At 41.5% G+C, this 12,525-nt stretch overlaps 1 protein-coding gene across 1 annotated transcript; it reads right to left on the bottom strand.

The window, feature by feature from the left end:
* Nucleotides 1-2,623: 2,623 nt before the first annotated feature.
* On the bottom strand, nucleotides 2,624-6,314 carry LOC110452891. Its single transcript, XM_021501626.1, has 2 exons — nucleotides 6,185-6,314; nucleotides 2,624-5,023 (listed from the first exon to the last, which is right to left on the bottom strand). Exon 2 carries the CDS (start codon nucleotides 4,983-4,985, stop codon nucleotides 3,411-3,413), a length of 1,575 nt encoding a protein of 524 aa, XP_021357301.1. The 5' UTR covers nucleotides 4,986-5,023; nucleotides 6,185-6,314; the 3' UTR covers nucleotides 2,624-3,410.
* Between the last annotated feature and the right edge of the window lie 6,211 nt (nucleotides 6,315-12,525).

The following is a 12,525-nucleotide window of genomic DNA, read 5'->3' as shown; positions in this document are numbered from 1 at the left end:
CACAAAGAGTCAAGCAAAGATAAAAATATCAATTTACAATAACAGGATTTTCATTTCTTATATCTAAGTCCACGTCCACGAAGGCCAACAAGTAAATAAATCTCAGACTGGACCCAGATCATGTTATGATGGTCCTCCCTGAGAAGAACTCGTGGCTTTTGTGACTAGGTAGAGTCAAGCAAAAACAGGGGAAGGAAAGGCGGCTTATAAAACATGTCAAGATAGTTTCTTTGTACTGCATCCTAGCCATGATAGCCGATTTCTTAAACTGGGCCCGATACATAGTGTCTTCTTCTTGGGAATAAATCCATGACAAAACAGGACTGTTTTGGTGGCCTGGATCAAAGACATGCCAGGATTATTCTGTGGATTTGACCAAACGTATCAGGATGGCTTCAATGGCTAGTATCGAACACGTGTCAGGACGATTATATAGACTTGATCCCAAAAATGACAAAATAGATGACTTCGGTTGACAGTATCTAAATGAGACATATGTCTTCTTTGGAATGGATCCTACGCGTGACAGGATTTAATGTATCAAAGACATGCCATAACTGGATCCAAAGTAACTCGTCCATGGACTGGATCATAGACATAGCAGAATGGCGTCTGTGGACTGGACAATAGACATGGCTGAATGGCTTCTGTGGACTGGACCATAGACATGGCAGACTGTCTTCTGCGAACAGGACCTTAGACATAGCAGAATGGCGTCTGTGGACTGGACAATAGACATGGCTTCTGCGAACAGGACCTTAGACATAGCAGAATGGCAGACTGTCTTCTGCGAACAGGACCTTAGACATAGCAGAATGGCGTCTGTGGACTGGACAATAGACATGGCAGAACTCCTCTGGTGACTGGACAATAGACATGGCAGACTGTCTTCTGGGGACTGGACAATATACATGTCTGAATGGCTTCTGTGGACTGGACCATAGACATGGCAGACTGTCTTCTGCGAACAGGACCTTAGACATAGCAGAATGGTGTCTGTGGACTGGACAATAGACATGGCAGACAGTCTTCTGGGGACTGGACAATATACATGGCTGAATGGCTTCCGTGGACTGGACAATAGACATGGCAGACTGTCTTCTGGGGCCTGGACAATATACATGGCTGAATGGCTTCCGTGGACTGGACAATAGACATGGCAGACTGTCTTCTGGGGACTGGACAATATACATGGCTGAATGGCTTCTGTGGACTGGACAATAGACATGGCAGACTGTCTTCTGGGGACTGGACAATATACATGGCTGAATGGCTTCTGTGGACAGGACCTTAGACATGGTAGAATGGCGTCTGTGGACTGGACCATAGACATGGCATAATATCGTGTGGGGACTGGAACATAGACATTGCAGAACGTCTTCTGGGGACTGGACAATAGACATGACAGAACGTCTTCTGGGGTCTGGACCATAGACATCGCAAAATGTCTTCTGGGGTCAGGACCATAGACATGGCGAAATGTCTTCTGTGGACGTGAACATGGACATGGCAGAATGGCGTCTGGGGACTGGTCCATATACATGACAGATTTGCTTCTCGGGAATTGACCACAGACATGGCAGAATGTCTTCTGTGGACTTGACCATAGACAAGGCAGAACGTCTTCTGTGGACTGGTCCATAGACATGACAGATTTGCTTCTCGGGACAGGACCATATACATAGCAGAATAGCGTCTGTAGACTGGATTATAGACAAGACAGAATAGCGTCTGTAGACTGGAACATAGACATGGCAGAATGGCCTCTGGGGACTGGACCATAGACATGGCATAATGTCTTCTGTAGACTTGACAAGCTGCTCAAGGAATGGAGAAGCGAATTTGATAATGGACGAGAGATATGGGAAAAAATTCTTCTGTATTCGCTACCCAGGACATCTAATAGAAGTGGGTTTTTTTAATCAGCTATTTCGATCTACGACATAGCAGTATAACATTTCCATCAATTACCCGCGCATATTTTTTTGCGTTTTCGTTGCCAACAAAATATATCGAAACTGCTGGTGAACTATACCATTGTAAATGCCTTTATTTTCTCACTAATTCGACATATTAAGTAAATTAAAACAATTGAGCTCCCAATCATCGAACTGACATAAATCATCATCATCAAATTGAGAATTAAGTAGACAAAACACTTAGTATGGCAATGTTTTGCAATTTGCTTGATTTTGTGACAGCAATGTACTTATTTTATGTTGCACTGTTCTTGAAATAGTGTGACTGTCACATAACATCTGTAGTTCGTGGTATTCTAATATCAAAAGGAAAGTATATAACGAGATTAAATGATTTAATTTGAAATGTGCATGCACAATCAAGGAAACTTCTCGCAAAGGCCGATGATTTCCTGTATACTACCTAGTCTCGTCCAACCAGACTCTTGTTGTCTGCCGAACAGAGAATTGAATTACTAACTGATCAAGCGTCTGGTTGAACGAGACTAGTATACAACCACATCGGCAATGTAACGATGTGTTTCATTGGTAAATCATAACGGATCATTCGACTACAAACCATGCATGTGGTCCAATAAACAAACACGTACATCCTTGTCCCAACCCCCACCCTCCCTCCATTCAATATTTATATCAAACCAGTTTAATTAGCTGGGAAATATGTTTGAATATTATTGTGGAAAATATATCTCAGTATACGAAAATGTTGCGAAAAATATAGTTCTGGCCTGTAAGCCTTCGTTAAGCATAGTTCAACATATGTTTCATCCTTGTTGTATCTTCCTCCATGATATAAAGGCACAGGTTATTTCTTGATTACGTCACAGAAGGAGGAACGTTGAAGATATGTGCTTGTAAATTCCACAAAGTCTTATATAGGCTAAAATCATATTGATATAAGTTACATACACACTCTTACTTATCAAATCCCGAAGTTCACAACACCATACCAACCATTCAGGCCTATACGCAGAACGTCATATTCATAGTTCATCTATAACTGTCGCATTTATTTTCGACATGATTATACTGTCTATAGTTCTCAGCCGTGGCCGAATGCTTTACAAAAATAACCTGATAGCACACATTATAGGGTTACTATATTCACGACAGTGGTCTTATTTCCTTGTGTCAAGTACGTTAATCTTTCTCACAGCACTGAGGACAGATTGTCCATGTTTTCCTTACTGTACTTGATTTCAGTGGTTCATGTACAGATACAGCATTCACTGAATACAGCCACGGGTCAACTGTTTTGTTGATATTTGATATAAACACGAAATTGAGTAGTTTTCAGTACCGAATACTTCACATGTGTATGGTGACAGGAAAGTAAGTCCCGAAAGTCCAGAAACCGCTTCGGAATACCTCCTCCACGTGTGCAGCAAGAATTGTTCTGAAAACCGCGTCGACACGTGGTTATAACAAACATTAACTTAGGTATCTAAGGACCTTCAATTTCCCATTAGAGAATCCCACCCACAGGTCGCCATTAGGCTGTGTTCCGCAGCTGGTCGGCATGTTGCCGTCGCGCCAGAGACTCTTCGTCGCCCGGCCTCGTCTGTCTACTAACATGACCGACTTGCTGCCAATGTCACAGACAATTACATTGTTATTTCTGTCAAAACACACTGCTGTCGGGATGAACCGTGTCCGACCTTGACCTTCACCATCTTCAACATGATTCTCACGTTCGTCGAGTGTAAGATCTCCATGGAAACGGAATAGAATATTGTTCCTTTTGTCCATGATGAGGACATGACGAGGGAGCGAGTCTTCAATGACCACCATGTCCCCCGTACGTCTGTTAACGCGGACCCGGATTGGCATTGAGAAGAGTTTCCGGCCCGAGGGATCCGTATTTATCGTTTGCGAGATCTCGCCATCCCGAGAATATTTCACAACCTTGCCATCATCCTGGGTGAACCATATATTGCCACCCTCTGCAGACTCGCATAGACTCGTGACCGGGTATTTGGTGCGGTACATCGTGTTGGTTTTCCCTGTCTGAAGGATGTTCCGAATGGTTCCGTCGGAACACAAAAGCACAGTCTTCGTCGAGTCCGCTTTCACCATGAGGTCGAGGATATTGAGATAGGACTCCACCACTGTCGTATGCTTTGTATCTCCAGACTGCAGCATGAGGTCGGCCTCACAACCACCGCCCTTCACAATCCACGCCTTCCCGTCCAGGGTAGGGGCGACAGTCGAGATCCGCCCCTGTGTCACGTGACGAAAGGACGCAATGGCCTTCACCGATGTTGCCTTCAGTTTGCTTTTTCCAGTGATGCTACTTGAGGTATCCGAAATGAGATCGTCATCATTCGGGTCGAAGATTTCGAGGCGCCAATCTTTTATATTCATGGAACCAAACAGGATTAACTGCTGAGCTGCAGGATCCTCTTCCGCGATGAGGCTGGGTAATTGTAACACAGGAAAAGGTTTGAAGGGCCGTGAATTTTCAATACGAAGGCTTTTCTCCAAAGAACCCATATCTGCGTTCTTATCATTTGCCAACGCATTTTTACATTTGTTGACTATAGCAGTAATATCAGTTAGCTGTGAAAGCAACTTCTTCTCAATCGCTTCGAGTATCTCCATATTCTTCTCACCAACCTCCTTGGAGCGTTGAGTAAAATCTTTTATGATTTTATCAATTTCAGCTTTCAGCTCGGTTCCTCTACTCTCCACGGTTTGAATGGTGTGTTCTAAAATTTTCTTATTGTCCGCTCGGTATTGCTGAACCTTTTCCACTCGCTCGTCAACAGTTTTAATCTTTGCTTCAGAATCTACCAGAAGACCAGATAGCGACACTTTCTTGACATTGAGATAATCGTCTGTCTCCACAAGGCGGTGACCAGTGTGGGCGGCGGCGATACATAACAGACACACAAACTGCTCACCGCACGTGTTGCATACGCTCACTATCTTCTTCCGGGGATGCTGGGGGCAGATCCGGATAGGATTCCCGTACGCCTTGTTCCTTCTGACAACAGACGACGCCATTTTGTTGTCGATCAGTTATGTTCAGAAAGAAGTTTCATCTGAAAAGATAAGTTACCTACTTTAGATTTATAATAGGTGCATCAACCCCGGTAGTAAATCTGTATGTGTGAAATTGCTCAACATAAAAAAAATGTCTAAATTTATGATATCTAAGATGAAGTCTTTGAACACGTTATCCTACGTTAAAGATAATTTGAGGCTGAAAATCTGGTCGAAACTAACGGAAGTACATTTGTATCAAAGTAGTGGAACTGGACCGGGTCGATCGTCGCCGACCAGGTAGCTCAATTGGTTGAGCATCCGTCTAGAGTTCGGAGGGTCCCGGGTTCGAATCCCGGTCTGACTGTGCTATTCCATAAACCTTAATTTTGCTTATAACACTGCACCTGATCAAGCGTTAAAATCGATAAAAATCAGTTCTATTTCCTTAAATTGCTGAAAATGCTTAAGATTAAGCGTTGCTTATACATGAAAGTTTGCTGATGGGCTTTCAGATAGAAGTTTTTTGCGGTATATCCTCCACTTAACTAATAAGGGATCAGTCAGTGAAATGTTTTGTTCAACAAACAGCATTACAGGGCTCAAAGTGATACAGATTGGACATTTAAATAGTACATAGGTATATCTCGAATATTCACAAGATTTAGAAGGTATTGAAGACTGTCAATTGAAATACCACCCCAGAGATAGAAGTCACATACACAAGACACGATGATGTGAACGTCGATGCTTTCTGACAGCAAACATTAATTAGGATCCTACATTTTCTAAGCATGTTGTATGTGTTAACACAAGTTATACCGTAGTATGTGTTGTGTTTATTAGTGACGGTGTGTTGTGTCTCTTACTAAGGTATTGTATGTTTATATTTGGTGTGGCCAGAGTCTTAATTATGTTTTGTATTATTCTGTGGTTGTGCAGCAGATTATTCCATAACATTGTACAAATCACTTTATGACAATGTTTCTGCAAAACAAATGATACACTGTATGTAGATGTTGATTAGGCAGTATCGCCTATTTAAACACATAAACCACATAAATCACAAGTTCAGAGGGACATTGGTGTCCGGTATTTAAATCACGAGATTGCCTTATCGAATTACTTCCTTGGTAGGGGTCGATGAAAGAAAATCGTCAAAGTCATATCATATTACAGACAGAAACAGTTATCAACAGACCGATCACGTGATTGTGTACCTTTTTTGTTGGAGTTCTCTCTTGGTCGTCACGATGGATATGTTGCAACCTTGTCTTCATTTTGTTATTTTACTGCAGGAAAAATCAAATCGCTGAAGATCCGCCATTTTGTGTCATTTGGTAGCCATTAGCCTCGTTGTCGAACCTGCAGGACAATGAGTACCCAACAACGACAAGACAAATAATGCTTAATTAAATACGGTAGATATTATTCGATACGGTGTCTGTTTGTTTGACATGTCTTGAATAGAAGGCGATTTACACCGAGTACGTAGACCGAGTAGGACAAGACATTATTGTCTTCACGCAAGGGAAATAGTTTAGTTGGAGTTCAGAGGTCCATTGCACAAAAGGGTTCAAATACTGTCCCGACTGGATGGAAGGCTTCTTAAAAGCTAAATTTTGAAGAAACAATCTAACGTAATGCAGATCTCCAAATATATTCGAGTAATGTACTGCTACTCTTTTATTTAACAACTGGCGCCATTTTTTTTATTTTTTTTTAAATTACGTGACCTAAAAGTGATTTTTATTTGTAAAACAATAAACATGTATTGCCCTTGTTGTAGGGAGACAAGATTCTATGTTTCCCTTAGATTAATCATGTTTTACGAGGCCGAAGCCCGAATAAAACATGATAAATCGAATCGTGCTTGCCTACCACTAGAAAGAAGAAGTGTATCGAAATACAAGTATAACACAACTGTAAAGATGATTGCCTCAGTCATATTTATTTTTGCTATCGAGAATCCGAATAAGGGAAAGGTGACTGAGGAAAGTTAAACGCCAGCGGGAAACATGATTATTTATTTCCCAACCATGTTATCAACATAATACAATCAGACACGCTGGAATAGAGTTTTAATGTAGGCATATTAATATGAACATTTGACAACATTTTTTTCAAACTTTACCGTAGCCACAAATCTGTGACGTGTTATCACTCCAGGACAGTCGAGGGGTTAATTATAACTAACTGATTGCCGAGTAACATACCTGACAGGTAGGGTGCATTGACTAGGTGTGTCACGTTATAAAACAAAGCGTTCGGCCATGTATGTACTAACGGGTGTAGGAATGGGTCTGACGGAGCGAACAACACATTAGTACCGACACAATACATATACAATCCACGATATCATCAATCTATTTAATATATACACATTATTCGGTTGACAAATATTGTAATACCAGTTCCTTGTGATTAAAGCATAAGTGACGACACTCGGGTTTTTTTGTCTAACTCCGCAGCGGAAACTTCTGGTTACAGTCGGGATTCCTCTACGGAACACTAACTTTTCGCAGCGGAAACTGCGATAACTCCATTTACACTGAAAGGTTTTCGATAAATTGCGTTGCAGAATATGCTTTAAACAAGATGGGAATAATTCAATGTGGAATCTTTACGAAATTATTACGGAAATGTATATCTCTGTTGGCTTAAGGAATAATATTTCATCATTGAATCAGGAAAAACCCCATTTGCCTTTTATCTTAGGCATCCGTCCTGATATCGTAGATGTCTTTTTATGTGTATTTTATCATTACCGATCTCTAGATCGCACAAAAGGTCTTTTGTCTCCAATAAGTATTACACATGGCTAGACATCATTTAGATTCACGCCCATGGACAATAACGGCTTATCAAAATAGAGTGTCAAACTAGATAATATATAAACAGACAGCCAGACCGAGACCGACACTTCGGCAAAACGCTAAAAGAAAGCATTTGAAGAAGAAAAGATTTAAAAAAAACCGCAATTGCATGCATAGAATTGAGTTGAGGTATACGTCTTAGCACCCAGGCTGTTTTAGTGTACAAATTACAATTGACTTTGTACCGGAAAATACTTACATATTAAACTATACATATATATATATAGCAATATAAGTACATATAGTATTTGTCATGTATGAATCGGCAGAGTTTGATGGAGAGGGGGAAAGTAGGGGGACGTATATAAAACGTATACATTATAGTATCCTCAGAACCCCTCTCTGAGTAGATTACATAGAATCAGTGCTTTATTATGCTGATTAGTGCTGATTAGATTGATAAGGAACACGTACTAATTGATTCCAAAGAACAAAACACGTCTATTTCTTCATAATGAACCTAGTTCATTAGTATTAGTTTTCAACAATACCAGTCGCCATAAATATCATGTATACCGATGTTTCGTGTGATAATAGATTAAGTTGGTATTAGTAGCATTTTGATTTTTGATTACAGTACACATTAAATACTGAAACAGGTATTGCGGTAATCGGCGCACGCTTTTCGCTAACATGCATAGGTAAAAATCGGGATTTTAAAAAAAGGATGAAGTTAGACTGAACTTCTGGTTCTGGAAATGCGGAGATGAAACGTTATTCATTGCACTATGCTTTAGACTAGAGTTCGCTTTATTTATGAAGGCGCTGAAAATGTTTTTCAAATAGTTCCTATCCGAAGACTAACCAATTTGTATATCTTTGGGGAAAATCCGTTAAAAAATATTTCCTCAAAATTGTCATACGACAGAAAGTTTTTAAGTTATATCAGAAAAGTTTGACTTTAACAAAACTTGTCGAGAGAAATATTTCTAGGTATAAAACATATTTTAGTCCTGTTCCGCGGATTTGTTATCTAGTGGCTAGTAGTACATCGGGCTGTCGTACAGATGCAGTGCACGTCTATTTGAATCAAATTTATCAATTTTGTCCAAACAAAACCAAAATCAACTCATCTACATTTGTTTTGAGTACATTTAACACAAAAAAGTTATCAATATAGAGAAATACTACAGAATGTCTCTTGTACATTTAGTCGTATTATTTCTCACTTGTGACAACACGCTTACGTATATCATCACAGCTACATTGCTCCACGAAAAAGAGTTCGTTAATTAGTACTTTTTTCATGTTTAATTATCAAAATAAACCTTATAGTCATACGTAAAATTATTTTGATCTGAACATCTCAGGGGCTTTCTATTTTAAATAATTTTAATCAGCATATTCATGCATTTTTGTTACCGTACACACATTACATCAATACAACTCATGTGTCGCACGTACATCAATTTAGACTATATGTATGTGTACACACGTGCCTGCCATTGTGTTACATGTCGCTCTGGCCAGAAGGATTATGATATAGAGATACGACCAGACGACACAAGATCTACTATACACGAAACGTATATATATCGAACTGGTGTACAACTTAAACGTCTTGTAGGTAGATCAGAACACATAGTTCTGTCCCCTTTTGGCTAATTTTACCAATACCTCTTGGTGGTCTCGAAAATCAGGGGTTACTCTCTAACGTCGTCTTCACTAAGTGAGCGTTACACGTGGAGTTTCGCGGATGCACTCGATGATATAAAGACCAGTATTCGTCATTCGATCAAACATGAAATATGTTCATCACTTGGAGAAATATAAAAGATGTTCATCTGACAAAACAACGGGTTATTCCCTATACATGCCATCAATGCTATTGGTGTGATAGTATCTGTCGATTTTGCCATAACAATATAGATATTGAGGAATAAACGTCGTTTAATTTCAAGATGGTGACGTAGCAGATTAGGGATTGGTTTGGTTTGGTTAATTTTGTTTAACTATTCTAGGTGTCCGTCTCCGCGCTCCGCGCTCGGTCTACCTCAAAATGAGAAAGGTCTATTAACAGTTAAGGACATTTAAGGACGTGCATCCATGTTTGTAGTGTATGCGTGCTTGCTTGTGTGTATGCAGGAGACAGGGTATATTGGTGTGCTTGCCTCCTTGTGATAGCGCGAATCTGATGCCGACTTTATAGTGCTATCTCACTGACATGCCATGCCGAAGGCACCAAGCATAGCATTCCATCCGGTCACATTATACTGACAACGGGTGAACAAGTTGTTGGCATTCCCCTAAATGCTGAACGTTAAGCAGGGTATACCAACTACCATTTTTAAGGACTTTGGTATGTCCCGGCCTAAGGACAGAACTCATTGCTTCCTCACCAGGGCGAACGCTCAACATGAAAGCCAAAAGTGAGGTATTGCCAAGCAAGGCGCTAGGAAATAAAAGGTAGTTAGAAGTAGAAAGAAAGATAATGATCCCGAATATTGCAATGGGCGCAGCAGATTTATTTTGGTCGCTTTTGTGTCCACCAAAGCAAATCCCCAATTCTGCAGGGGGTTCCCGCTTAAGGCCCGGTCACAACCCACCCTGCGTGTTTTTAGTCCGTACGTTTTTTTGGGAGGCCACGGGAGGGAGTGGCAAGAGCAGGGAAAGAGTACGTCAACGCACGTCACTCGCACGGTTGCGCAAGGTGTAAGTACGTGACCCGCACGCCACGCCTGGTCGTGAGCGATTGCGTGCATCGTACGTTGCACACGTGGTAAGTGAGTTGTACGTGTTTACAACTTGCTTACAACGTAAGATTTCCGCGCGATTGCCACGTTATTTTACGGAGGCCGTACTTACACGTGTTGCTCACGTACGGTGTCCTTACTCACTCGCATGTTGTAAGTGCGTGAAAGTGCGATGAACGTGAGTTTATCCGCCCAATGTCTGATGAAATGTATAGAACGCTCCTCCTCGCCTCTTCCCCTTCCGCTCTGGCCATCTCATCTTCCGCGGCCCGTTTCTGTTGGGCCTCTCTGGAGGTATCCGCTGCCTTTTGAGCTGCAGATGCAGCTGACCCCTTCTTCTGTGTCCTCTTATTAGGCATCTTGGAGACGAAATGTTGGCACTCGTCCGTTGGCTCGGCTTTAATATATACTCCAGAAATCAGTGCGCACAACGTGCGTTGTAAGTGCGGAGCACGTGCTTACTCCGTACGGTCCACGTCCGTTCTGCGTGCTCATTGGACAGTAGAACTGGGGAAGTGCCGGGTAAGCACAGGCCACGCACTTATCACGTGCGCAGCACGCACGTGCTAAGTGCGACGTCCGTAGAGCAAGTGACCGTGGGAAAAAATTAAAAGACTCACGGAGTCAGTGCGTTGTGCGCTCATTGGCTGTAGAAGGCACGCGCGTCACCCGCACTGGGGTGAATCCGTAGCCCGACCACATCCCGAACGCAGCGAAAGTTCCTCATGCACTAAAAGTGCTACGGCGTGTCTGCGTGCTCCCAAATCCGTACTGAGGCGGTACTCACCACGTACGGATCCCCCAATTTTGCCCACGTTTTTGCAAGTAGACAGCACGCACTTGCAAGTACGGCGGGTTGGGACCAAGGCTTTAGTCGCCTCCTACGATACATGCAGTGGGTAACAGCTGGTGTNTTTAGGAGATATGTACTAGGTGCAATTTAGGAGGAATGTACTAGGTGCAATTTAGGAGATATGTACTAGGAGAAATTAGGAGAAATATACTAGGTGCAATTTAGGAGAAATATATTTCGAACAAAAATACTATGTGCAGCTAAATAGTTTAGTAAGAGAATCTTTAACAACAGAAATGAGGTAGCTTCTGTCTGAAGCATACATTAAAGAGATACAACTATTTTGTTCAGATAATCACATTGTCAATTAGTCAAAGGGAGACAACTCATCTCAACATTGTATAGGTAACCTCTCAGCCTGCTGTGGGGTGTACTTTTATATTGTTTACTTGTAACTTTAATGTCTACAAATAAATTTCCACTTTAACTTGATTACTTTGTTGAGTCATACTTGAATAGTTTGCCACAAGCCAACAACCAGACGGATATGTTTATAAATTATACAATGCATCATCAGGAAAGATACTCGGCCAGACGGCAGACTGCTTAGAGTCTTGAGTACCTGACGATCGGGCATTGCAATACCAACTACCATTTTTAAGGACTTTGGTATGTCCCGGCCTAGGGACAGAACCCATTGCCTTCCTCACCAGGGCGAACGCTTAACATGTAAGCCAAAAGTGAGGTGTTGCCAAGCAAGGCGCTTGGAAATAAAAGGTAGTTAAAAGTAGAAAGAAAGATAAAGATCCCGAATATTGCAATGAGTGCAGCAGATTTATTTTGGTCACTTTTGTGTCCACCAAAGCAAATCCCCAATCCTGCAGGGGGTTCCCGCTTAGTCGCCTCCTACGGTACATGTGGTGGGTAACAGCTGGTGTTTTTTTCCCGATCCCCCACCTGTAGGGGTGGGAAGATTAGGGATCAGAGTATCCTAGGTCTGTTAATGTTACGGTCACAACTTCGTTATCAAGGTAACATTGACAAGTATTAGGTCAATTACGGTCACGTTTTATGGGTTAATCAACTTGGTGAGACTTTACACTTTTATGAACTTTTCATGTTCTCAGTTCATGTCGTTAAATGCACTCAATATCTGTTTTAGTAGAAATGAAAACAAATACAGTTTAATATGAAAGATT

The sequence above is a fragment of the Mizuhopecten yessoensis genome, unplaced genomic scaffold (genome assembly GCF_002113885.1).
Source record: "Mizuhopecten yessoensis strain PY_sf001 unplaced genomic scaffold, ASM211388v2 scaffold6967, whole genome shotgun sequence".
In the NCBI taxonomy this organism is placed as follows: domain Eukaryota; kingdom Metazoa; phylum Mollusca; class Bivalvia; order Pectinida; family Pectinidae; genus Mizuhopecten; species Mizuhopecten yessoensis.
Note: the sequence above shows the minus strand (reverse complement) of the source record. Positions and strands in the feature narration are given on the sequence as shown.

Coding starts and splice junctions, on each gene's coding strand:
- LOC110452891 (XM_021501626.1), bottom strand. CDS start 4,985: ATGGCGTCGTCTGTTGTCAGAAGGAACAAGGCGTACGGGAATCCTATC.